Below are 27,992 nucleotides of genomic sequence, written 5' to 3' on the forward strand. Positions count from 1 at the left end.
ATTAAGTTTATTGCACTTTTTTGAACACTTTTAATTTAGTTACTTATGAAGAAAAGCAAGTTGAAATGACAAAAATGATTGTGATAAGTTCGATAAGTTTGTTTCTTGACAGAAACAAAGATGCTGTTTTAACAAAGTACTCACTGTTGACTTTAAATAATGTGAAGCTAATATTTATTAGTATATCATAGCAAACTATTTGTTAATTTAATATGACAATTATATATTAGTTATATATTAAATCTATTAAAGTGGAAAAAATATATATTAAAGTAGAAAACTATTATTTTAATTTAAATTGTATTTTTGATCAAATAAATGCAGTTTTGGTGAGCATATATAAGAGATTTTTCCCCAAACATGAAAAACTCTTACTGACCCCAAACTTTTAAACAGTAGTGTACATATGTAGCATCTGTTTATCTCCAAATATAAAATCTCTACTTGGATAAATGATTAACAAATGTTGTGAAATAATAATAGTTCACCAATGAAAGAAAATTCTGTCGTTTACATCAATGACTCACATTTCATGCTGTTCCATGCCTTATTTTTTCCCATGAAATGCAAAAGATGTTCTGCTCATTACCATACAATGTATTTTATTTTATTTATTAATTTATACGTTTATTTGGATAGGGACAATACAATAAACATGATTCCAGTCACAGACCTGAAAAAAATGCACTGCACATAGAGATTATAGCAGGTTTTTCAAAAAAAAAAATCATTACATGAATAAATAACCAAAAATTATTATAATAAAATGACTCTCTGTACCAAAAAACTAATGTAACAAACTCTTCATATAAAATCCTCACACATTACAAACAGAATACAGAACAAACATATGCACCTAGTTTTATAGACTAGAGTTATTATATTTATATAACTAGGTGTCCAGTGAGTTTCAAGCTTTAAAAATTACATAAAGCACCAAGAAAGTTGTAATATATGTAAGGAAATGAACAAGATGTGCCATTATTTACTGAAAACCTTCTCACAGCTCTCAAATATTATGTGTTTTATTCAAATAAGAAGGAGTATCAAGGTTGCCATGATGCCATGACCAATAATGCCACACTTGGAAAATGGTAAGTATGGCATTACTTGGACTACTGTAATGGACCTTTTGTGATGCTGTATGTCATTTTTTGAGCTTGGCAGTCCCTGGTCACCCTCACTTTTATTGATAAGAATAGATTATTGCATTAACCCTCTCTGATCTACAGAAAAAAGGAAATTGCACAGTTTTGGAACAATATGAGGGTGATGAATGTTGACATTTTTGGGTGAAGTTAAATATAAACAAAAATCACTCTGCAGTCGCTCCTGCTGTCAGCCTTAACTTTAGTTGTCAACATCAAATCAGAATTTTGTCGCCTTTGTAGCCGGAATTCTCTCCATGTTTCTCTTCAGCGCTTTGCTCAGCGTGTTTAAAATGACGTCTTTGTTGTTCAGAATGTTGTAGGTGGCGAGGCTGGTCAGCTTCTGGAAATCCTCAGGTTGATATGTAAGGTTTTGAGTGGCGAATGGACAGAACATACTAGTGAAGTCGATATCAAAATCTCCTTCCTTTATCTCTGCCTTACCCTCTCTCTTCACTCCTGCCACACAAACAGACAAAATTACTTTATAAAAATACACTTTGTAATCTATTATCTTCTTGCAAAGGGAGAATCTCTATTTAAGATACTTATAGGAATAGTTCAGCCAAAAATGAAAATTTGCATGGACAAAGCAGTTGGAATATCTTTTCAAATTGTCTTTTTAGTAAGCAGATGATGCTAGAATTTTCCTTTTTGGGTGAACTAGGCTATCCCTTTAATAACACCAACTTACAGGTTACAGTTGGCGGTACTCACCAGGAGACTTGAACTGTTTGAATGAGTTATTGATCAGTGGAAAGTGAATCACTATGGGAGCATCTGGATTCTCTTTATCTTCAAACACATAAACTTCCTTAATCGGCTCAGACTCCAACTTTTTGTAATCGATCTTTGGAAATGGAATCTTGCGATCAGCGCAATGCTCCTGAGTTTGCTTTATGACCTATAGACACACACGGAAACAACAAAATTACATTTTTATCTCATTCTCCTCATAATCTGCTATATCTTTGTGGTCTCCCTCACTTTGAAGTGGTCCGAGTCCCAAGCGTAGTTCAGAGACAGAATAACGTCTGCACGTCTGTTAGAGCGTAACACAGGAGGAAATCCTGACTTGATAACAAAAGCAGTGTCCACCAGGTCAAGTGTGGCGTCTGCTGGTGTCAGGGAGTTTGGGAAGGCATCTGGATGTGTGTCTGCAGAAAGACTTCTTTGTAATTAATCCTTTCTCAGTTTGATCAAACTGAATCAAAAGGGACTTAGCATTAATTAGGCTAAACTCGATAGCATAAACGATGTTCTGACCTTTCCATGTGGTGAAGTCACAGTTCTCACTGTAGTTTCTGTGCAGGTGGAAGCCTCTTAGGAAGTTGAACACTTGGCTGATAATGGGGCGGCAGGTCAGAAAGTTGCTCAACTTTTTTGCCAAATTAGTCATAGGGCTGACCTGAAGTGTGTCTGACGTTGATGGTTTGTCATCTGTGTCTACAGATAAGGGAGGATAAGAATTTGTCATTGTTTGCATATAGATTAAACAAATGCAAACATAAAACAGAATATTTGCCATTACAAAATTGTAATCACAACTGGTAATGTATTTACCCAGTCTGGGTAGCTTTAACTTTTTTAGGAAAACAATGTTAAGGAAAAACTGAGAAAAATGTTTAATGTGTAACTTGCTTGTTCTGATTAGTATCTTAGAGTTACAAATAAATTTGAAAAACTTAAAGGGGGTCATATGGTGCGATTTTAAGTTTTCCTTTCTTTTTGGAGTGTTACAAGCTGATTGTGCATAGATAAGATCCCTGAAGTTGCAAAGACTAAAGTCTCAAAACCAAAGAGATATTCTTTAAGACTCTGCCACCCCAAAACACGCCCCCCTCATTCAAAAACGCCTCCACATGTCTACGTCACGATGTGGAAATATTTGCCTAATGCCTCCCAAATGTTCACAAAGAAGGTGTGGTTTCAGTTACCTTAGAAGTGTTGATGAAGCCATGTCAGGGAGACGCTATGTGCTTCTAGGTGAAAGCTAAAGCACTTTATTTGGCCTTCCGAAAGTAGATGCATTTAGGAATCATTAAGATTACTTATAACAGAACAGCACAACCCAGATGTTATTACAACGCATTTTATGGATGGCCATTTGGTGAACCTAGGAGAGGAGGAAATTCTGACTTTGCTATGACAATCTGGCGCTTCGGAATCAGCAACTGTATGTTTTGTTATTAGTTTAAGTATTTGCTATTGACTGTTCAAATGCGGAGTTGTGTGTGTGTGTGTGTATGTGTGTGAGAGAGAGAGAGAGAGAGAGAGAGAGAGAGAGAGACAGGGTCACACATTACAGTGGAGTCAGCTGTCTTAACCGCGGCTTGTGTGCAAACACATACGAGCATCATCCCCCCTTTCGGGCTTGACCTGATGGTAGAACTAAGGACGTTATTAACTGCCTTTACTTTTATTTTGAAAGCTGAAGCTCGCGATTATGCAAAGGAGCGTTACATTTCCAAAGCAAGCTTGTGGTGTTCGGCCAATCACAATGCAATGTGCCAGTTGGCCAATCAGAGCAGACTACGCTTGTTGGAAGGAGGGACTTTGTAGAAAACGACGGGTTTGAGAGAGGTGTGGCATAGAGGACCTATAATAATGAACAGTCTTTGAAAAATAATGTGTTTTTTGAACATTAAAGCATGTCAACATATTCTGTTCAAATACACAAAATAATGACCTTTAAAAAAGCATCATAAGACCGCTTTAAGGTACTAATGTTTTCAGAAGCTTTATTGCATGTTTTAGTATTTATTTATTCGAATTAATTTCTACTGTTGTCTTTGAAATATGGTTAAAGTGTACTGCCAAATGTATTGAGAAGCATTCATGACAAACTAAAATATTTTTAAATGTAATTTGTATTGACACTTGTATGTCATGTATTTAAATATATTATTATATACTTGTAATGATTAAGTTCAAATTTAGTACATTTAAATTATATTAAATTTAATATCAAATTGCACATTTAACACATTTAAAATAATCAAGTACTTTACATGTGCTTGTTAGTCAACACAAACACAGTTGTACTTATTTAAAGCACGACAAAAGAATATTAAAACATGATTTAAAATGTAAAGCATTTAATTTGAGATCATTACAAAATGCACTGTACTTAAGTGTGTTAAGAAAGTAATGAAAGTATACTCTCTTTAAGTACACTTAAGTGGGCTTTTATTTCATTGTTTGTTTGTTTTTTTACACCTGAAGCACACTACTAGTGCATACTCAATATAAACGATTTAGCATACTTCTACTTTACAAGGAATAAAACTGAAAGGCAACCAAATTTTTGAGAAGCTGCACAGGGATTATTTGCTCAGGTGGTCTTATTATCCGTGCCTTACTCTTACCTGACTGATTCACTTCTTCCCCAACTTTGCTGGCCCAGGATGGAATCACTCCAGTGACAGAACTCCAAAGCTGAGTCAGGCTCAGAGAGAAAACACTGCTCCATATTCCTGCAAACACAAAACATTTTGAATAATATGAATATGAACAATTGCCAGTCATTTTCTTTAACTTATATATTTCTTTAAAGTATATATATATATATACTTTAACTTTATATCTTTTTACCCAATAGAGAGTAAATTCCAGTTTCAGGGAGTTTCTTGATCATGTGGCCGAGATAATATTCACTCCCAAAGTTCTGTGCAGGTATGAAGGCACCATATTTGGTAAATCCAACCTCATATGGGGTGAACTCACACCATTCTGAATAAGAAAAGAACAAAAAGAAACATGGACAACATATCTACAGTAAACACTTCTAGTTGCTCTCAATACAAGGAATTGATCTGTTGAGGAATAAACATAATTAGCTTATTAAACATAATGGACCCTTATCTTGTAGGATAGGAAATAGCAGACAAATTAAACCAGTCAAAGTAAATTAAAATCAATTCTTACCAGTCTCTATGGTACATCCTGTCTTGCCATTCTTCATGTTGAGAGCTGTGTAGATGGGAAGAGGGTTCTGGCCCTTTAATAGTGCCATCTGCTGATCAGATAGTGTGCCCATTTCTTTCTGAGGAAGAAAATAATTTCTGAAATTTCTGATGGAGAAATGTATTTGCATTTATTTTGCTTAAAATGTATTTTGCCTCTGTGATATCAAGGGTGTTTAGTACCTTCCCTTGGATGAGGTATTCTATAGCCAGACCCCACATATCGACAAGAGATACTAGGTGTCCTTCTTTCTCTCTCTCTTCCATCTTCGCTTTGTAGTGCCGTAGCTGCTCAATGGAAAATATACTAAACACACTTTTAGAGATCTCCTTCTTTACAGACTCCAAAACCACATTTAGGTCATTGGTTGACCAGTTAGCATCACCATAAAGAGAAGCCATAGTCCTATGAGACAATGAGGAAAGTCTGATATTTAATGACATACAATATATACATACATACAATAAAATCTGGGTTTTGAAGCAAAACCAAATGAGAACTACTATTTTAGAGTTGGACAGGTCTGTAGTGCTCCTTATACTCACCAGGTGGAGCCAGAAATCCCTGTGATGTAGCTGACCGTGTCAAGAAGCTGGAGTTTCTGCAGAGCTCTTAGGCCTCCAAATGTGCCAGTCATCGCTCTGGTCCCACCCCCAGAACACACAACAGCCACCAATGGGACCTGAGCAGTCACATCACTCTTATAAATATATATATATATATTTTTCCCCCCATAAATTAATCAAACAAGCATCTGTCAGAACAAGACATGCCATTTTCAACTTATTTGTATCATAAGACCTGGCGCGGCCAAGTTCTAAATTGAATTTGTAAAGCTTCTTGGGTTGTCTGCTTCCTGTTTAGCTGTACAAAACAGCCGTTACATTGGTTGATATGGTAAACTGGTATTTCTTATCCTCATTTTAATATTGTTGTAATTATAAACACTGGTTTGTATAGCAAATAGTTTTGCCTTTTATTGCACTTTTGTTATACTTCTACCTAATGTGTTGGAATTATCATGCATTGACAGAAAATAGCATACATCTGCAGTGCATAAATGAAATTATTAATAAATAAATACATGAATTAATTAATTTAAAATAGTTATATAAATGAAATTAAACTTGATGGGAACAATAGTAAAACTGCATGTCAGGTGACTCTGCCAGGAAGTGTGTGTCTGTTGAATGTGTTTTGCTCAAGTTTGTGTTTGTTTTCTTGCCTTGCTGGGTTCAGGTGCAGAGCTGAGATTCAAAGCTTTCTGAAGAGCTTGTGACACGACTTTGCGTCTCTTCAACAGAAAATTATTTTCTTCCATTGGAATATCAAAATCCAGACGCACGTCCAACTTTTCATCAGAGCTTCAGAACACACACACACACACACACACACATGATTATTCTGAGAAATGAATGGAATCAGACTGAAACCAGTTGAGGAAATGTTGGTGGTTTACAGTGCTTTGTCTCATTTAACTACGATCAATTACACAGTTAAAATCATTCAGGTTTGGTTTATGGATTACATGCCAAAGCACTTTCTTTAAACTGTTCCTGAGCTAATTAGAAATGGGAGATTCAAATGATTTACCGGGTCTCTGTGCTTAGTTGCAGATCCACTTCATCCTAAAAGAGTTACAGTTATTTAGAGGTTCTTTTTCAAACATTTAAAAATACATGTCTTCCATTTGAGTTTATCAGTACCCACCTTTCCAATAGGCATGGAGAGTTTAATCTGCTGTTTGGCTGGTATTGATTTAATAGGAACTGATGACAGAATGTCTGCAATCTTTGGATTTATCCCGTCCACTTCTTCCCCAGCCTGGACAAACAACAAACATGCAAACACATAAAGAGGCATTATACACTCTCAGTGGTTAGTGATATACATGCTTGATAAATTGATTTGGTAAGAAATCACCAGTTTAATAAATGACACACTTTTGGTGGGATGAGACTAAACTCAGTCTCCAGGTCTCGGTTGATGTAGTATCGAATGGTCTGTGTGCAGCTGGGGTTTTCCTCAGAGCCTGGGATCAAACAGTCTTCCTTATACGCGCCTCGCAGTTTTAACATCATGTCCTTCTCCGCTGGGGTCAACAAATAGGAAAATTTCACATCATTTTGGCACTGTTCTTAATGCAGTACCTTAAAATGATCAAGGTCATACTTATATAAAACCTAAAACTTTTATTTTTGTTTTAAAATATTTACTGTTAATCATATTTATGGAATAGAATTATCACCTAAAATACTATTTTTACAAATACAATTTTCTCAAGCTTACAGTGGCTATTATAAATTCTCATATATATTTAAATATCTGATTGAGGTTAGTAAAAAGTAGAGATGTACGGATCTAAACCCAGAAATAACCCAGTGTTCTTCTATTTACCATTAGTCCTTAGACGTTTTTCCAACTTCACATCCAGTGCACAGAATGGACCTGCCTAAAAATGAGCAGGAAAATTCAGAGTGCTACTTAGTTCAACAAATATTTCCAAAGTTAGCTTTGTTTTATGGAAATCTGAGCTTGTTTATGCGCTGCTGAAGTATGTGTAAAATATACAGTCATAAAAATGTTCTTACCATCAGCACTCCATTAGAGAAGTATGGTTCAGGTTTCTCAGAGCTTGAAAAAGGAACGGATAAAATGACAGATTAGTTCAGACTGATGTAATTATAGAGATGTTTTTTTCATAAAGAGGAAGAAGACAATTATGTGGTTAATAACACTGTTATTGTTTTCAATCATTAACATTCTCACTCACCTCATGGTAACCTCAAACTCCACCCACAGCTCACTCTTTTTCTAGAAAAAAAGTGCATGACAATCAAAAAGATGGATGGGACTAAATCTATATTTGTAATGCTTTTCTTTCATCCACTGATTTAACATAATGGACACAGAATGCTTCCACTTCAAAGATTTTGTAAAAATAAAATAAAATGATAGTTTCATCATCAAATTATACACCTACCCTATCCTCTGTAATGAAGCATTTTGTTTGCTTTTGTCCAGGTGTGAGGTTATCGATGTCGAATAGGATGGTGGAGAAGTGGTCATCTTTCGTTAACCTGTCAGCATCAAATATGTGGAATTCCAGAATGTTCTGAGGAGACGAGAACAAAATGGTGAGTTTACTTTACCTCAAAAGCTCTCTCTCTCTTACTCTACACAAGATGGCTCAAATATAATGTCAAAAGTTTGCTTTGCAAACCCATAAAATCACATGTATCACAAGCACCTTTACATAAGTATAGCCTAGTACTAATTACTTTAGAAAAGCAAAACAACTCTTCTGGCTTATAATACATATAATATAACACAAAATTTGCTGAATTATTTTTTATTTCACAGGGCAATGCAACACATTTAGCCACTGGGGGGATTAAATGATTATGATTAAGTCATTTTTATTTGTATAGAATTGCTTTGCTGTTATACCAGCATTTGACTGTTATTGACGTCACCGGCATGTCATTCATCACTTGTTATTCAAGATCAATGTGGGTGGTGAATCACTTCATGCTGTCTGCTGAGATTGAAAGGGCAAGGCACAGTCGTAACAAAATATTTTAGTTAAGAAAACCCTGAGTAATAAAAGCAAGCACATTATTTCCCACTAAAAGAGGTTTCTTGCAAGTGTCCAAAGCTGATTTGCTCACCTTGACTCCACTGTGAACTCTAAAATGAAACGTCTCATTCCATTTTGGTGCATTACTGTTTTTCACAGTCTTGGTGCGATGGCAGCAAGCGCAGGCCGTGGGTAAGTTTAAGACGACATAGCAGTCACATTTAGAGACTGAAGAGAGAGAGAGCAAAGTCTGAGATACACTAAGCACATGTTAGATGAAATAAGTAGTATGCAGTAAATCAAAGTCGGCAAAGGCACACAAACACATAATACACCCATAACACCTGTTTTAAAAGATTTTTTATCAATATTTCACCACAAGTCACAATGTTTTTGAGGGCTGATGGACTCACAAAGGTCATACGACCGATTGAACTTTCCCTGCAGCACTGTGACACTGAGGTTCCAGTACGGCATAAACTCTGTCTGTGAAACACAATGAAATTAAACAGGTTTAGACAGATGTAGTATTTTCATATGAAATTGTAACAGCAACATATATAGTTTATGTAAGCTTATATGGAATATGTGAATTCATTTCTCTCATTTGAAGTGAACTCTTACTACTATCACTGAAAATAAAATATAGTTTAGAAACAGTTTTTACTGAAATTGCTGTAATAATAATAAATCTTAAAAAGACAGAAAGACATAAGAAACACATAAAATGAAAAACTGAAATATGTCAAATGTACTCCAATAAACTGTACATTAAACATGTATTCAGTAAACCATATAACATTGTTTTTTTTTTTCATTTAAATGTTGCAGTTTAGTTTTGCTGTTGTTGTTGTTGTTATTACATTTACACAAAAATAACTTTTTTAATTATCTTAGCAAAGCAAGCTAATTAGTCTTGTCAGAAAGAGGTTTAAATTTTACTTGAAATCATCATCCAAATAATTTTGAGTAAGCATAAAAATATTTGTTGTACAAAAGTGATCAAGTGAATTGCCAAATTCATCAGTCAAATATCAGTGAGCCAAGGTACCTTCAGCATTGTTGTGTTCTCCTCAGCAGGCCTACAGTGAAGTCTCAAAACCAAAAAATGAAATGAAAATCTCTGTACTGATGTCCCAACTGAAATATAACACAGAAAACCTGAGAAACTTGTTTATCTCCAGCCCTTCGCACCCTGATAAGATATTTGATAGTGTTTTGTTTAAAGTTTTGAGGGTGGGATCAAAAATTCTCCTTCCTCTGTTTGCACTCATCCTCCATATCTATAAAATAGAAACAAATATTTGCTAAAATATATTTGAAAAGATGGCTACATGCCAACATTACATACCTTGTTTGGTGTGGACAAAGGTGACACATCCAGGCTCATAAAACTTAAACAAACACTAAGATTTAAGTTATGAGGATGTTGTGTGTTTATGAAAACCCTCCCGTGCCCATGAATACCAGCCTAGCCCTTTTCATTCAGATGCACTGTAATAATCACACCCCTTCTGATATAAGGTCTAATCTGAGAAAATGTAGCTATTATAAACATTTACATTGCATTGTTTGTTATTTGCTCATTTTGCAGAAGATTATGTATGCGTATTAAATGCATCCATACAATGTGGAAAAGGTTGTAACAGTCTGATTATCTGCTTATTCTAGAATAAGACCCTATCATTGAACTCCACAAGAATGCTCTTTTTCTGAATCTATAGTAACAGTAGTATAGTATAGTATAGTAGTAATGGCTGTAGATGTTTTCAGTGGTGTGGTTTGTTTGTATAGCCGACAGTTGTTCATGTCTTGCAAAGCCTGCTTTGAATCCAGGGAAGACAGTGAAACTGTTTAGTGACGTCAAAGACGTGCAGTGCATAGATATGGCACACCCCAACGGCACTCTATAACAAAACAATAGGGAATCACAGCAAAAACTTGCCACATATTTTATGTGTGGGACACCACTCATAACATGTCTCTACTACTGATATTGTTGTCATGAGGGTTTCTTTAAACAGAAGAAAAAGAGTTCTGTGCTTAATTAGCCAATCACAAATTAATAATTTTGTACACTGTTGATTGCTGACATCAGGTTGGCTGACATGTCTCTGGCCAGAAGGCTAATATCTCATATCTAGCGATGTCTGTCAGTAAAATAAAATAGTCTTTTAATTAATGAATTAGGTTTGTGTTGCCAAATAAGTGGTCTTAACTAATTAAAACCATTTTTGTTGAAAATAAGAATCAAAATAGTGCCAAAGTGATGCATTTTTTATTGCACTTTTTAGAATTACTGATGAAGAAAATAGTTGAAATGACAGAAATGTGACCGGTTGAATGAAATGTGACAGGTTAAAATGGACAGAAACAAAGATGCTGTTTCACTATCCCCTTTTAAAAAATAAATAACGTGAAGCTAATATTGAATAGTATATCTGTCACGTAACGTTCTTCACCAAAAGACAAGGACAAGGAGACAAGGAGTTCTTCACCAAAGCATCTCTTTTAATGACCAACTTCAGGAAACGTGGAGCACAGGCAAGGCAAACACTGAATGGCAATTAGACCGGACACAGAGGCAGGGACACACAGGGCTTATAAAGGAAAGACTAAACTAGATAATAAACAACACACCTGGAACTAATGAACTGATAAATACATGGAACGAGGACAGGAACAAGAAGACCAAATGAGACACAGAGAGACAAAGTCTGACAATATCATCACAAAAAAATTTAATTTAATAATATTCTTGACAACTTCATTTTAAAGAAAAAGAAGAATTGCATTAAGGATGCAGGTTTTCTTCACAGTAGCGGTGCTGCAGATCAATGTGCTTCAGTTTTTTTGTGGTTTTTGTGATCCTGGTTTTTGTGTCGACACTGAACTGGTCTTTCCAACAGCTGCCTTCTTTTTGCTGTGGCTATCCTCACCTGTTTGCGTTTCTCTGTTTCGGTTTAAAGCTTTGTTTAGCGCATTCAGAATGACATCTTTGTTGTTTTGGATGTTGTAGGAAGTGAGGTTGATGAGCCTCTGGAAGTCCTCTGGTGTGTAAGTCAATTTGTGGGTGAGATATGGGGAGGTGGTACTGTTAAATTCAACATCAACAGCTCCCTCCTTCCGCTCCTTCTCACCCTCCCTCTTCACACCTAAACCACATACATACACATATACAGGTGCTGGTCATAAAACTAGAATATCATGAAAAAGTTTATTTATTTCAGTAATACCATTCAAAAAGTGAAACTTGTATATTAGATTCAGTCATTACACACAGACGGATATATTTCAAATGTTTATTTCCTTTAATTTTGATGATTATAACTGACAACTAATGAAAGTCCCAAATTCAGTATCTCAGAAAATTAGAATATCAATTAAGACCAATGCAAAAAAAATGATTTTTAGAAATGTTGGCCAACTGAAAAGTATGAGCATGTACAGCACTCAATATTTAGATGGAGTCGATCAGTCTGTGGCACTGCTCAGGTGTTATGAGAGCCCATGTTGCTCTGATAGTGGCCTTCAGCTCTTCTGAATTGTTGGGTCTGGCGTATTGCATCTTCCTCTTCACAATACCCCATAGGTTTTCTATGGGGTTAAGGTCAGGCGAGTTTGCTGGCCAATCAAGAACAGGGATACCATGGTCCTTAAACCAGGTACTGGTAGCTTTGGTGGTGTGTGCAGGTGCCAAGTCCTGTTGGAAAATGAAATCTGCATCTCCATAAAGTTGGTCAGCAGCAGGAAGTGCTCTAAAACTTCCTGGTAGACGGCTGCGTTGACCTTGGACCTCAGAAAACACAATGGACCAACACCAGCAGAAGACATGGCACCCCAAACCACCAATGACTGTGGAAACTTTACACTGGACCTCAAGCAACGTGGATTATGTACCTCTCCTCTCTTCCTCCAGACTTTGGGACCTTGATTTCCAAAGGAAATGCAAAATTTACTTTCATCAGAGAAACTAACTTTGGACCACTCAGCAGAAGTCCAGTCCTTTTGTCTTTAGCCCAGGCAAGACGCTTCTGACGCTGTCTCTTGTTCAAGAGTGGCTTGACACAAAGAATGCGACAGCTGAAACCCATGTCTTGCATACGTCTCTGCGTGGTGGTTCTTGAAACACTGACTCCAGCTGCAGTCCACTCTTTGTGAATCTCCCCCACATTTTTGATTGGGTTTTGTTTCACAATCCTCTCCAGGGTGCGGTTTATCCCTAACCCGGGTCTCATTCAGCCCGCCTGCTGTTTCTGAGTCATGCATGCAGATGTTTTATGTGGCATAATTTCACATAGTTAAAGTCAGGTCATTCTGTTTTTGCTTAAGATTTTGAAATTATACAGTCTAATATAAATCAAACCCTGCATATGTTTTTTTTTTTTTGCATATTATTAAAATGCAGTGGCTGCCTCTAATTTCAAATGGCTATGAAAAATCAAAGCTACAAAAAAAAATTGGGTAAGTGATTTTTGCTGTGGTATTGAAATTGAAAGAGAATTGTAAAATTTATTTGGTATCTAAAATATTGGTGTCATAAGCTTATTTATTATAATAGAGATCAAAAACAATGATAACAGCAAATATTATTTTTTTGTGTGTCAGGGCCAGTGAAAATGTTGGCAGGGCAAGTAAAAATTTGAACCACTGGCCCAATCGGGCCAATAGATAAAATCCTTAGCATTGATCCCTGATGTATATTCTTGGTTATTTGAGCTGATGTACCAAACAATAGTAATATCCAATCACAATATACTGCAATTAAACTGTTAAAGTGCTTTAAATGTATTAGGTATGCTTTTAAAATATATTAAAAAAAAATTTAAACAGTAAATTGTAATATTTCTCAATTTTCATCAAAAAAATTTATTCAATTTATCATCAAAAATTGCAGCCTTGGTGAGCATTAAAGATGCCTTTTGAACAGTAGTGTATATTGTCCATTTTTATGGATAAATGTATATTTATAGTCAAAAATATAGACAAAATCTATATAACATTATACACTATGTATTTTATATTTATGTGTATTTACAATAACCATGTTTGAGAAAGATAAATACAGTTCTGCCTTAGAAGCACTGTAATTTCTCTTAGGAATATGGCAGATGGGATGTAAAGAGTGATGGTAGTGCTTACCAGGAGCTTTGAACTGCTTGAATGAGACATTGACCAAGGGAAAGTGAAGCACTATGGGAGCTTCCGAATTGTCTTTATCCTCAAACACGTAAACTTCCTTCAGCGGCTCTGACTCCACCTTTTTGAAATTGATCTTTGGAAATGGAATCTTCCGATCAGCACAGTATTCCTGAGATTGCTTTATGACCTACTGGACACAAACAGGCATCATTTTTTAATTTTTCAAAGTTTTTTTAAGTTCCTGATATTTGCATTTCAATCAAAACTTATAGAATTTTCCAGGTCCTCACCTTAAACTGATCTTGTTCCCAAGAGTAGTTTAGAGACAGAATAACATCCACATGTCTGTGAGAGTGAACCAAAGGAGGAAATCCTGCATTTACGGCAAATCCAGCATCTACTAAGTTCAGCACAGGATCAGCTGGAGTCATGGTGTTAGGAAAGGCATCTGGGTGTGTATCTGTAGACAGAGCATGAATATAATGGATGACAGCAAACATTATCAGCTATTTAGACGGCCCTGGTTATACTGTATTTCATACAATGACAGACATCACCAAATTACATCTACACACATGCAATAAAACTAATATAATATATAGTCCATCTGAAGAATAAATATAATAAACACAGATGCACACTTGAAATGGTCAGTGGAATAAGTAGAGCTCTAGACCTTTCCATGTGATGAAGCTTGTGTTCTCGTTGTAGTTGCTGTGCAGGTTGAAGCCTCTCAGGAAGTTGTATATCTGGCTGATAATGGGGCGGCTGGTCATAAAGCCACACAGCATTTTAGCAAAGTCAGTCACAGGGCTGATCAGGTATGTACCAAGTGCTGTTGGTTTACTATCAGTCTCTTTACAAAGGAAGACAAGAAGACAGCTGCATCATATCTCTGTATAATAATGAAACACAAATGTAACTACCATTCAAAAGTTTAGGGATTTGTTTTTTGAAAGAAGTCTGATGATAATGTAATGCATTTATTTAATCAAAACCGCAATAAAAACAGTAATATAGTGAAATATTGTTACAATTCAAGCTTTAACATTTTATTTGTAAATAAGAAATGTTTTTAAAATATAATTTATTCTAGTGAAGGCTAAGCTGAATTTTCAGCAGCCGTTATTCCAGTGTTCAGTGTCACGTGATCCTTCAGAAATCATTCTAATATGCTGATTTGCTTCTCAAGAAAAATTTCTTATAATTATCCTGAAACCGTTAAGTTTGGGGTTAAAAACCATCACAAACTCTCACCTGTGTTACTCACTCCTCCAGCGTAAGGCATCCAAGAAGGGTTGACTCCTGTGGCAAGACTCCAGATATCCGTCAGATTTAGAGAGAAAATGCTGCTCCACATTCCTTTATAACCACACAGAGTTTGGACTTATTAATTGTTGTGACTGATTACAGTTTACATAATTTGCTTACAGCACGGGATCATGTTCAAATAGAGCTGTAGACTCGCCTACAGGTCATAACAAGCAACACAATGTTTTTTAGACGTTGGGTTCAACATGCCACTTTCTCCTTCTCTTCCTTACGGCCTTCAATTTCTCTTTTGTTTCATGTCTTCATTATGTGCGTAATACACTCAAACTCACCTACAAGAAAGGACAATCCAGTTTCAGGGAGTTTCTTGATCATGTGGCCGAGGTAATATTCACTCCCGAAGTTCTGTGCAGGTACAAAAGCACCATATTTGGGAAATCCAACCTCATATGGAGTGAATTCACACCATTCTAAATAGAAAACAGAAAAAAAAACATAAGATTATTTATCTGTTATAAGCTCTTTTATTCGTAGCATCAAGCTACAAGATAGTTGTTTATTATCTACTCCTTACTTAACCATATAGTGAACCTATTCTAAAAGTGTTCTGTTACTCTTTGGATAAGAAAATCATTTGCATGTGTTTATATCTTCAGAAGCAGTTGCTGAATAGTCTCTTATAGCTATTGATACTGTACATCACTTCACAGGAAGCTGATAGCGAAATTTACCCAACAGTCATCGCAAATCACTCCAGCGCTTGAAGAAGTTTGAATAATATAAAGGCAGTAAAAAGGATTTGTACTTGACCGGTCACAATTATAAAGTGCACAAGGTGCAACAGCTACAATGCAACATTCATAATTACATTTATTTTCATATTAAACACCACAACAGACATTTATGACTCAATTTAATGCTTTTAAATGACAATTTATATTAATTACATGTCAAATAAAACATGGATTTATTATATATACAAGTATAATACAAAAACTTATGGTATTTTATATTATATTTATTTACAGAATTATACTATCATACCTCAAGCTCCTCTAATATGCACTATTCAAGTGTCAACTATGTTTAATGACATTGCAGTTTGTTTCCGAATGAACGCATTTAATCAAATGACATGAACTTCAATACAAACAAACTTTTGACTATATAAGAAAGTCTGGTTCACTTATTAGACAGTGTGGGTTTATAATATGTAAACTGTCTGACAGATAGGTAAACTAACAGATGTGTCAAATATAAATTGTGTTTGACATTTATTACAGCAGTATTATGAACTTACCGGCCATGTGTTATTTATATACATTTTCTTATGTAAAGATGATTCAGATTTATGTCTTAGTCTGAAACAAGAAGCTGAATGGCACTTAAATTTTTATTTGTACATACCTGCATCTATTATACTTTCTGCTTTGCCATGCTTCAGGTTAACAGCTGTGAATATGGGAAGAGGGTTCTGGCCTTCAGACACTGTCCTCTGCATTCCAGATAGTGTACCCATGGGTTTCTATAAAAGCAAAGTGTATTATATTGTGTACCAAATTTTAACACACAGTCAAAACTGACAGCTAACAGAAGTTGTGCATTTTTTTTTTTTTTTTTTACCTTCCCTTGGAAAAGATACTCTAAAGCCAGACCCCACATGTCGATGAGAGACATAAGGTGTCCTTCCTTCTCTCGCTCTTCCATCCTCTGTTTGTATTCCTTTAGCTGCTCTGAGGAAAACATACTGAGCAACTTTTTAGAGAGCTCCTTCTTTATGGACTCCATAGACTTATCAATGCCACCCTTTGACCAGTTAGGTTCTTCATAAAGAGAGCCTAGAGCCCTGAAATATGAGGATTAAACAAAAAACTCAGTCTGACTGGCTGACTTACAGAAGAAATGGCACACATGGTTTTTATCAGAAACAAAGTTATGTTTAAAAATACATTAAGACTCCTCATTCTCACCAAGTGGCACCTGAAACCCCTGTGATATAGCTGACTGCGTCAAGAAGCTGGATCTTCTGAAGACCCTGAAGGCTACCGTATGTGCTTGTTAATGCTCTGCTCCCACCACCAGAACACACCACAGCCAGTACTGGGACCTGAGGAGTCACATCAAACACAGAATTCAATTTTGTTGTTGGGTATTTGTATTCTACACCAACAATAGAATGTAGAATGTTGTAGGAAAACATCCCTCAGTTCTTTGCTGAGCATCTGGGTGATTTATGCTTGGGTCTATAGTACCTTGCTGGGCTCAGGTGCAGAGCTGAGTTTCAGAGCTTTCTGTAGAGCCTGTGACACAACTTTTTTTCTCTTCGCCAGAAATTTCTTTTCTTCCACTGGGATATCAAAATCCAGACGCACATCCAGCTCTTCATCAGAGCTTCAGAACACACAAAAGCATTTTAATTCTGAGGTTAGGATGGATTTGAAATGAAAGCTGATAAATAGTATTGTAATTAACAATATTTAATTTAATACATTCAAATTCTAATTTATTAGAGGATAGAAGTGAATTAATTCACGATTTTTTACCGATCATCCGTTTTCAGTTGCAGATCAACGTTATTCTTTGAAAAATAGAAAACAGAAAGGTCTTTTTAGATCAAATGCACAAAATATGAGTATAAATACAGGACTGTTTAATACATTATGTAAATTATTCAGTTACCTGTATTATGTGTTACTATATTATCAATAAACCATTTTTGGAGTATCACATTCAGATTTAATCAACTAATGAATCAATAACTCACCTCTCCCAGAGGCAAAGAGACCGTAATCTGTTGTTTGGATGGTAATGGTTTTAAAGGGATAGAAGTCAATCCAATGTCCACAGGGTCTGAAACAGCAGCATCCACTACTACGGTCCCAATCTGGAGAAAAGTAAACATTTAAAGCCAAACTTTGTTTCATGTGCTTTATAAATCTACAAGCCATTATATGAGGTACTGTATACATAAGTAATAAAATGTATGTGGTAGTTTTTTACAGCAATTTTCAATAAACGTGTATCAGGAATGCCTGTTGGCATGGATGACCTACGTTTTCTGGGCTGTCAACAGTTTCTGAGGTCAGATTAAGTTCAGTTTCCAGGTCTCGGTTGATGTAGTAACGTAATGTTTTCAGGAAGCTGGAGCTTGCCTCAGAATTTGAGATCATGAAATCCTCTTTGTATGCCCCTTTCAGTTTTAACACCATGTTTTGCGTTGCTGGACCACAGAGAATAAGCAAAAACACCTAAATCTAGGATTTTATGTGTTTTCAAAATTAATTTACAGAACAGAGCAATTTAACATTTTATATTCTTTTACAGTTATTTCTGAATACCAATGAATTTCCCATAGCCGACTAATATCTAAACATTTGCATGGGAAATGTGGATGAAAATGTCTTTATTTACCTTCGGATTTCTTTAGAAGCTTGTCTATCTCTACATTCAGCTCACAAAAAGGACCTGCCTGTTTTAAAGAGAATGCATAAAGCTCATCTGATAAAAGTTATCTTATATTTTTGAGAGTGGTAGGAATGCGTGTAGCCTATATTAAAACTGTAGCCTTTTAGGAAGACACCTTCTTATACTGTAAATCATTTTAAATCATCTGACTGCAACCCATGATATATCTATAAGAAAGCTGTAGTAAAGGTTCGTACCACCAAAACTCCATTAGAGACGCATGACGTTGGTGTCTCAGAGCTGCAGCACATAGTTAAACACAAAACAGACACTTTCAGATTTACATGTAGGGACATGCACATTCAACTAACTGTATAACCAGTTCTTGCTTGAAAAATTCTTTTTGTAAGTGTTCCCTAGAACTGCTAAAGGCATACTCACTCACCTCTTAGTGAGTTCAAACTCCATCCACAGTTCATCCTTGGTCTGAAAAATAAAGTACTACGGTCACATTAAAAAAATCAAGTGCTCTGTCAACTAAGTGTTTATTTTATATTGAAATGCCTGTTCAGATACGAGATCTCCATATATAACTGACCTTATCATTTATTATAAAGCATTTGGTCTCCTTTTTCCTATGTGTGAGGTTACTGATATCAAATAGGATAGTGGCACAATGGTCGTCTCTCAGTAATGGATCCTCATCATAGATCAAGATCTCTAGAATGTTCTGTGTATAGAGAAGAGAAGAAAGGAGTTAGTGTTGTTCATATGACATATTTTACTGGAGAGATAGAAATAAGGAGGTTAGAAATAAGATAATATAATAAAACATTCTAAGAGCAGACAAAAAATTTAGTGGTTTACCTTGATGTTGCTGTGCACCCTGAAAGTGAAAGTTTCATTCCATTCAGGTTTCTCGCTATTTGTTATAGTCTTGGTGCGATTTGTAAGGGCCGATGCCGTGGGTAAGTTCAGGATGACATAGCAGTCAGACGCAGACCCTAAAGAGAAATTAAAGGGGGGGTTGGACAAATTTGTGAGCTGACTGACAGAATTAAGCATTGATCTATTTGTATGCATGAATACTCATGAATAAAGGTTACTGTTGCATTAGTTGTCAAATTGTAGAAACATCAGAAACACCTTCAAAAATATGTTACATAGGCAAAGGATTATATTGATATCTATACTGATTTCGACTTTGAGATTAGAAATAATATTGCATCCTACTACATTACAGGCATGTGTAAATAGCAGAGCAAGTTCAAGCAGCAACACACATTTTTTAGCAAAACTGCTAACAGGTTTAAACATGTTTGCTTTAAACTTTACACTTCTACTAAAAAGAAAATAAAAATTTGTAAATTAATATATTAAGCTGCGGTTAAGAGGACAGATTGTCTCACAGTAGTCACAGGACCGATGGATCGTCGCATGTAAAACTTTGACTGACAAGTTCCAGTATGGCTTGACTTCTCTCTGTTTCAAACAACCAGAAACAGAAAATTAAGTGGTTGAGAAATAGTGAAAAACAATGTCAATTGATTACGAAAGTGTATGTACAACTCATGATCTGTGATCACAAGATATACATCTCAATTACAATCATTTAAAGAAATCAAAAGAGGAAATACTAGCTAACCTTAAGCATTGTTGAATGTTTGCACTGAGATCTGGATCCAGCTGCCTGTGAAACTCAAATGAGACTGTATATTAATGCAAAAGGTGGTGCATGCACAGCTTGAAAATCTAGTTTTCATGCTTATGCAGAATGCATTCCAAGAACTACGGCAAAGTTATTGGTCTTCTTAGGAAGTCACAATTCAACCTTTTCAATCACAATACCAGGTTCCCTTCCAGGAACTTCGAGCTGCGTTGAAACGCATATGGGAACGCCTTCAGCGTGACCAGGCTCTGAATATGATGTGTAATCAGTCAAACAAAATGAGGAGGCAAGAGAAATAATTAAAGATGTTAATATTGCTACATGTGTGGTTCTGCCAGCAATTCCTCCTTGGTTTTTTCCAATGCCTTTTATAGATATCCAGTTACACAAAGATAAACAAAATGAGGAGAATATCCTGGATAGCGTAAAGGTACAAGATTACATAGATCATGTATATTATAGTGCCATCCAGATATATACTGATGGCTCAAAAGATCCAGATTCTGGTACAACATCTGCAGCAGTATTTATACCGCAATTTAAAGTCAACATTTTGAAAAGAACATCAGATCACATTTCAGTATTTACATCAGAATTAATAGCAATTATATTAGCATTATAGTGGGTCGAAGAAGTTCAGCCAATCAGATCAGTTATATGCACAGACTCTTTATCTGCAATTGAAAGTCTAGCAAGTGGTATTTCTACAGCTAGACAGGACTTAATTTATGAAATATTACAAAGTCTTTTTAGAATCAGACAATTGGGTATCATTATTTATTTTCTTTGGATACCAGCTCATATGGGGGTGGCAGGAAATGAAGAGGTGGATAGTTTAGCCAAACAGGCCATAAAATTTCAAGAAGTTGATATTAAAATTGCATTGAGTAAGACTGAGATAAAAAGTATAATAGCAAAGGCAATTAGGAAGAAATGGCAGAAGGAGTGGGACAGTGGAAATAAGGGTCGACATTTATACAAAATTCAAGGAACAGTTGGTTTTGAAAGAAGAAACTTTGGAAATAGGAGGAAGGATGTTATAAATTCAAGAATGTGCATTGGCCATTGTCTACTAAATCAAAGTATGGTCAGGATTGGGAAACACCAGACTGGGTATTGTGACAAATGTAGTTCCGAAAATATGGAAACAGTAGAACATGTATTATTAAAATGTGAGGCTTATGCAAGAGAAAGATTTAAATTATTTCAAGCATTAAGAGAAATGGAAATGGAAGCTTTTTCTATCAAAGCATTATTAGGTAATGGCCCAAAGCAATTTAAAATATATGAAGAAGTATTTAATTTCTTAAAAGACACTCATTTAAGTAACAGGATTTAGGTCACTACTACCATAACGTTATCCACACTCCAATCCAGTAGGTGGCGGGAATGCACCATTTAAGTTTGGTTTGCCAACCGCCATTAAACTTGAGAAGAAGAAGAAGAAGAATCAGTCAAACAAGGGCAAGTATAGGCTGTGTCCAAATTCAGGGTCTGCATCCTTCGGAGTACTCATGTGAAGGATGTTACGTCACAGCGCCGCGACGAAGGCTGTCCAAATTCGTAGGATCCTTCAAATGCGGCCCACAAATACGTCCTCCTTTTCCCCGAATTGGAAGGATGGGTGTGGTGGATCCTTTCCCGTCCTACCTATCCCATAATTCTTTTCGGCAGAGCGTAATGGCGGACGAAGCGAGCGGTAGCGGAGTGGGAGAGGAGTTTCTCTGACAAAACAAGCTAAAGTTTATGCTTCGGCTCAATGAATTTGTAGGAGAAATTAGTAGAATACTTAAAAACAAATAAAAATAGGCTATAATGGCTTACCTGGATGTGACTGTCTTGTAGTCTGATATAAAAAACTCCGACAACGAGCAAAGAAAGTATTTAATTTATTTAATTGCTTTATTTCTTCCAAAAGAATTAAAATGAGGAGAATAACTCTTTGTTTGTCCATTTTCCCGCTTCTTGCTTGGCGCTGTCACGGTTGCTAGGCGACAGGATATGAGCAACGGGTAAGGGAGGGAACTGAAAGAAGGGTAGGCTGTCCAAATTCACAAGCACCGACTTCCGGGTTTTGCGGACGTCGGAGGATCCCTCCTCCTTCAACCGTGTAGGAAGGATCCTAAGGAGGATGCAGACCCTGAATTTGTACACAGCCATATCTTTATGTCTATGAGTATAGGTCTCTGCAGCAAAGTAATGGGAGTTACCAGATCGGGGCGTTTTTAGACCATGTGTCCTGATTGGCTGACGTCATAGTGATGGTAGGTTTAGGGGTGGGGTTAGGTAAGGGGGATCATTTTGTTTGTATGATTGAGAAACTCCCAGCAGTTTGAAAACACCCACAAATTCAGAAACACCCTCTTTTTACTCTGCAGAGACCTCAATCTCAACAAGGGCGAGGCGTCACGGGCGGGGTGACGTCACGACCAGGAAGCATATATAGCACGTGCGGCGGAGCCGGCTTCAGCTTTTTGTCATTCAGCGAAGCGCTCTGTGTGTGTCAGTCTTATTTACTGTTGTTTGTCCTAGTTTTAAGTGGAAAGCATTCAGTATCATGCCAAAGCCAAGGGCAAGCTCAGGGGTGAAGCTTTCAGACCCCGTTTTAAGTCGTGTGTGCATCCTTGCCCTCGCTATATCACGAGCGAGGACACACACGATTTGTGTGTGGTCTGCCTGGGTGCGGAGCACGCAGAATCGGTCTCCGCACCCGGAGGGCTCTCTTCGAGAAGGGAGCCTTCGCGAGCTCCCCACGCGGTGCCGGTCCCGCTGCTGCCGAGGCAGAGCGGCAGCTGCACTCGTGGGGCTCGCAGCCTGATCTGGCTGGCGAGTGTGAGACGGGCATGTCCTTATCTCCTCCCGTATCCGCCAGATCTGGCGCCCCGTCTCTCGGTGTGGAAGCGGTCTCTTCCCCCGAGACGAGGGCTCAATGCTTCGTCTCTCTTCCTCTGAGGAGGTTGATGTGACGAGCGTTCACGAGGTTTCGCCGCCTCTGTCGCCCCAATATGATATAACTATGAGCTTTAAGCTGCAGTGTTTGCACAAGCACAAAGAGAAAAATAAGCCGGTCCCACTTCTGCCGTAAAAAAGAGAGAAAAAAAGGCAGAGCGGCGGCTGCGCTCGCGGGGCTTGCAGAGAAAAAAAACGAAAAAAAAGGCTGATCTGGCTGGCGAGAGTCAGACAGGCATGTCCATCTCCTCCCGCGCCTGATCTGGCGCCCCGTCTCTTGGTTCGGAAGCGGTCTCTTCCGAGGGCTCAACGCTTCGTCTCTCTTCCTCCGAGGAGGTTGATGTGACGAGCGTTGACACAGGAGCCTTCCGTTTTCCCCGATCTCCTCACCGAGGTGTCGAGATCGCGGGTGAAATCTTTTCGTCCCGGCCATTCGTTCCCACGGGAACTGAATGAGCACGAGTATGCGGCGATGCCGCGGGTTGAACAGGCGCTTGCGAGCTATCTGTCTCCCTCTACGGCATCGCCTTTGAAGGCTCCTGCTCTGCTTACAACATCTTTGGTGGGCAGAGGGTATGCGCGCTCTCTAAAATCAGGTGGCTGCTGGGCGGGCGCAGCCTCCTCCGCATACCAGCTCCTCGCGCAAAAGGTCCTGACGGGCGAGCCCCAGGACCACGGAGGGCGACCCCTACTGGGGTGGAGTGGCTTGCACCGCGGCACACGGTGACCGTCTCCCCTCGGTGCCCTCAGGGGATTTGTCTGTCAACCCTGCAGTTCCAGGGCACAGCAGGTCCCAGCGAGTGTTACTCTCAGGTTCTTCTGCCTGTGATTTCAGCGGGCCTGAGAAACTCGCCTCGGCCGCCAGATTACGCGTCTCCTGCCGGTGCGCCGCAGCGAGGCAGCGGTCTGGCCGCTTCTCTAACACCAGAGGTCAGTCTCGAGAGACTGATTCCCTTAGTAGATCGTTTGGCAGCCTGGCAGCGACTGCCGAATGTGTCTCTTTGGGTCCTGCGGATGGTAGAGGCTATCCAGTTCGATGGGCCACCTCCGCTGTTCAACGGGGCCTGTGTGACTACGGTCCGCCCCGAGCAGGCTCTGGTCTTGGAACAGGAAGTCGATACTTTGCTGAGGAAGGAAGCCATCGAGTTGGTTCCTCCTCACAAAGTCCACGCCGGCTGCTACAGCCTGTACTTCATTGTTCCAAAGAAGGATGGGGGGCTGAGGCCCATACTGGATTTGAGTCTTCTGAACCGCTCAGCCAGAAAGCTGAAGTTCAAGATGCTCACTGTCAGGCAGATCGTATCTCAAATCAGGTCCGAGGACTGATTTGTCACGACAGACCTCAAAGATGTCTATTTCCATGTACCCATCCTTCCCTCTCACAGGGAGTTCCTGAGGTTCGCTTTCAGGGGCAAAGCGTATCAGTATCGGGTTCTTCCCCTCGGCCTAGCAATCTCACCCCGCACTTTCACCAAGTGTGTGGATGCGGCACTGGTCCCGTTGCGACTGCAGGGCATCCGCATACTCAATTATATCGACGATTGGTCGATCCTCGCTCAATTAGAGCGGGCGGCGATTCGGCTTCGAGGTGTCGTTCTCGCCCACATGAAAGATTTAGGGGGTTAAGACTAAACGCCAAGGAAAGTGTGCTTTCTCCAGCTCAGAGAACCACTTATCCAGGTGTAGTGTGGGATTCGACCACGATGCAGGCTCGTTTGACCCCTGCTCGGATCGAGTCGATCCTCACGGCAGTCGAGAGAGTGTGAGAAGGCCAGCCATTCACTGTCAAGCAGTTTCAGAGACTGCTTGGGCTCATGGCAGCTGCGTCCAGCATGATTCCTTCTGGCCTGCTGTACATGAGGCCCCTACAGTGGTGGCTCAAGACCAAGGGGGTCTCCCTGAGGGGAGACTCGCTCCGCGCTGTCAAAGTGTCACGCCGTTGTCCGTGCCTTAGACATGTGGAGGAATCCTTGGTTCTTGTCCCGGGGCCCGGTGCTGGGAGCTCCTTGTCGCCACGTCTCGCTAGCGACGGACGCTTCCCTCACCGGTTGGGGTGCGGTCATGAGTGGCCACCCTGCCCGCGGTCTGTGGAGTGGTCGCCACCTGACGTGGCATATCAACCAGCTAGAGATCCTAGCTGTGTTCCATGCGCTCAAGCACTTCCTCCCAGACCTAAGAGATCACCACGTGCTGGTGCGCACGGCAGTGGTCTCTTACATCAACCACCAAGGAGGTCTGCGGTCGTGCCCCTTGTATAAGCTGGCACACCAGTTCCTTGTGTGGTCCTAGGGCAAGCTTCTATCACTGAGAGCTATGCACATTCCTGGGCATCTTTATGTGGGAGCAGGCGTCCTGTCGAGACAGGGGCCGAGGGGTGAAGCAGATGTGGAAGGTTTTGGCCAGGCACAGGTGGACCTCTTCGCCACTCGAGAGTCAGCGCAATGTCCCCTCTGGTTCCTCCAGCTCCTCCGGGACTGGACGCTATGGTACAGACGTGGCCGAGGCTCCGTCTGTACGCCTTCCCCCCGATCGCTCTGCTCCCGGGAGTTCTGGCGAGAGTGCGCCGGGACGAGTTCAATCTACCGTTGGTAGCGCCGTTCTGGCCGGGCCGAGTATGGTTCTCGGACCTGATATCTCTCCTAGACGGCACTCCGTGGGAAGTGCCCGTCAGGAGGGACCTCCTCTCACAGACCGAGGTGCACCCTCACCCGGAGTTATGGAAGCTGTGGGTGTGGCCCCTGAGGGGGCACAACTCATAGCTTCCGGTCTGTCAACCGAGGTTGTCGAGACCATCCTCCAATCCAGAGCTCCCTCAACGAGGAAACTGTACGCCTTGAAGAGGAGGCTCTTCACTTCTTGGTGTGGGGACCGCCATGCTCGACCCGGTCAACTACCCTGTTGGTGCAGTACTGGAGTTCCTGCAGGCCCGTTTCTCCGCAGGGGTAACCCATTCCACTGTTAAGGTCTACGTGGCAGCTATTTCGTCATACCACGCCCTTATTGGTGGCCAGTCAGTGGGTAGACACCCCCTAGTTACACGTTTCCTCCGCGGTGCGCTGAGGCTGAGGTCTCCGGTACGATCTCGCATCCCTACGTGGGACCTGGCTGTGGTTCTGGAGGCTCTGTGCATTGCACCTTTTCGAGCCCATTCAGGAGATAACTGAGAGACTCCTCACTATCAAGACCGTTTTCTTATTGGCTATCACCTCTCTGAGGAGGGTGGGTGACCTTCAGGCCCTGACTACGTCACAAAGTATTCCTCTACCCCCGCGTGGGGTATGTTCCGAAGGTCCCATCGGTCGTTCCACAGCCGGTCGTACTGCAGACCTTCTGTCCTCCTCCCTTCGGGGAGCCAGACCAGGAGAAGCACAACCGAATGTGTCCAGTGCGAGCACTAGACGCATACATCCACAGGTCCTCCCTGTGGAGAAAGTCGGACCAGCTGCCTGTGTGCTATGGTCCGCCTAGGAGGGGTCTTCCTGCTATGAAGCCCTCTCTTAGTAGGTGGATTGTGGGTGCCATGGCTTTGGCATACGAGGCCTCTGAGCTCCCCCCGCCGGTGGGAGTCAGAGCGCACTCAACCCGAGGTGTGGCGGCCTTCTGGACAGGTGTTCCATGCAGGACATCTGCAACGCAGCTGGGTGGTCCACGCCCCTGACTTTCATTAGGTTCTATGACCTCGACATCCGAACCACTCCCGGCTCCTCTGTCCTTTCGTCCTGACACCAGGCAGGGACTTGTCAGTCTGGCGGCGTTGGTATCTCGTTCCCATATGCGTTTCGACGCAGCTCGAAGTTCCTGGAAGGGAACGTCTCAGGTTACGTATGTAACCATGATTCCCTGAAGGGAACGAGACGCTGCGTCGCATTGCCACACTTCCGGCATCTCTCCCAGCGCTTGCTTCATGACTTGAAGCTGAAGCCGGCTCCGCCGCACGTGCTTACATGCTTCCTGGTTGTGACGTCACCCCGCCCGTGACGCCTCGCCCTTGTTTGACTGATTACACATCATATTCAGAGCCTGGTCACGCTGAAGGCGTTCCCATATGCGTTTCGACGCAGCGTCTCGTTCCCTTCAGGGAACCATGGTTACATACGTAACCTGAGACGTTTTCATAACACATAAATATTGTTAAGACATACCAGAACAAGACAGAATGCTTTTACACTGAACTGATATAAATATTTGTATGTAACAGGAGAGCATATTCACTATGATGGTGAGTTCAACATGAAATTCCTCTTTAATGACAGTATTTTGCTTCTACAAAAACATTAAACATTAACAGTTTAATTTCTAAACTTATGTAAGTGTTCACATTGCAAAGTTTTGTCACCTCAAAAGGATGTCTGATGTTCTGCTTATATTAGGTTGCATTATTTCAGTTTGGTACAATCACTTGCTGAATTATTTTTCAATGGATTTTAAGTGGATACTCACCCAGGTCAATGAAAGCAAGGTTGCTTCAGAAGAATATCTTCAGTCTGTCTAGGTCTGTCTGGGTATAAATTGTAAAGTAGCTTAAGTGTTGTTCCTCTTTTTAAGCCAATATCGCAGGGCCATGGGTGTAAACCTATTCAGCAAAAACATTTTCTGACTCATTCACATCCCATTTCTTTGTAAGTGTTACTGTAAGATGCAGATTTAAATATAACGAGAAAAATAGAACGATGAATGAAGAACGTTACACTTGCACTTGATAGAACAACAGCAATTATTTTTATTATCCTATAAAAAGACTACTACTTACCTATAAATTGCATAACAGTGTCAACACGTCATGATTGCCAGTACTGTCACTGTGTTTTTATGTGTGTGCCGGTATTGCCTAAGGTGTCCAAAAACTAGTATGTTGCCAGTG

At 39.6% G+C, this 27,992-nt stretch overlaps 2 protein-coding genes across 4 annotated transcripts; both read right to left on the reverse strand.

The window, feature by feature from the left end:
- Positions 1-581: 581 nt before the first annotated feature.
- Positions 582-10,022, reverse strand: pla2g4f.2 (phospholipase A2, group IVF, tandem duplicate 2). Its single transcript, XM_079386444.1, has 20 exons — positions 9,746-10,022; positions 9,108-9,180; positions 8,786-8,922; positions 8,098-8,229; positions 7,888-7,928; positions 7,706-7,748; positions 7,512-7,566; positions 7,058-7,206; positions 6,825-6,938; positions 6,708-6,742; positions 6,340-6,478; positions 5,660-5,796; positions 5,297-5,519; positions 5,076-5,193; positions 4,743-4,880; positions 4,517-4,624; positions 2,415-2,594; positions 2,136-2,305; positions 1,866-2,052; positions 582-1,607 (listed from the first exon to the last, which is right to left on the reverse strand). The coding sequence occupies exons 1-20, from the start codon at positions 9,752-9,754 to the stop codon at positions 1,369-1,371; spliced, it is 2,427 nt and encodes an 808-aa protein (XP_079242570.1). The 5' UTR covers positions 9,755-10,022; the 3' UTR covers positions 582-1,368.
- Positions 10,023-11,186: 1,164 nt separating this feature from the next.
- On the reverse strand, positions 11,187-27,948 carry pla2g4f.1 (phospholipase A2, group IVF, tandem duplicate 1). 3 transcript variants are annotated; one of them, XM_079386443.1, is made up of 22 exons: positions 27,882-27,948; positions 27,572-27,704; positions 20,159-20,203; positions 19,923-19,995; positions 19,381-19,517; positions 19,112-19,243; positions 18,959-18,999; positions 18,771-18,813; positions 18,520-18,577; positions 18,162-18,328; positions 17,873-17,992; positions 17,652-17,686; positions 17,361-17,499; positions 17,079-17,215; positions 16,732-16,954; positions 16,516-16,633; positions 15,441-15,578; positions 15,094-15,198; positions 14,513-14,692; positions 14,127-14,296; positions 13,837-14,023; positions 11,187-11,849 (listed from the first exon to the last, which is right to left on the reverse strand). In XM_079386443.1, the coding sequence occupies exons 3-22, from the start codon at positions 20,165-20,167 to the stop codon at positions 11,539-11,541; spliced, it is 2,523 nt and encodes an 840-aa protein (XP_079242569.1). In that variant the 5' UTR covers positions 20,168-20,203; positions 27,572-27,704; positions 27,882-27,948; the 3' UTR covers positions 11,187-11,538. The 3 variants fall into 3 exon arrangements, 2 of the variants coding, with proteins under 2 accessions (XP_079242569.1, XP_079242568.1); XM_079386442.1 differs by lacking the exons at positions 27,572-27,704; positions 27,882-27,948 and having other exon boundaries at positions 20,159-20,374; XR_013782429.1 differs by lacking the exons at positions 27,572-27,704; positions 27,882-27,948 and having other exon boundaries at positions 11,190-11,849; positions 13,837-14,026; positions 20,159-20,410.
- Between the last annotated feature and the right edge of the window lie 44 nt (positions 27,949-27,992).

The sequence above is a fragment of the Barbus barbus genome, assembly GCF_936440315.1.
Source record: "Barbus barbus genome assembly, chromosome: 30".
Lineage (NCBI taxonomy): Eukaryota > Metazoa > Chordata > Actinopteri > Cypriniformes > Cyprinidae > Barbus > Barbus barbus.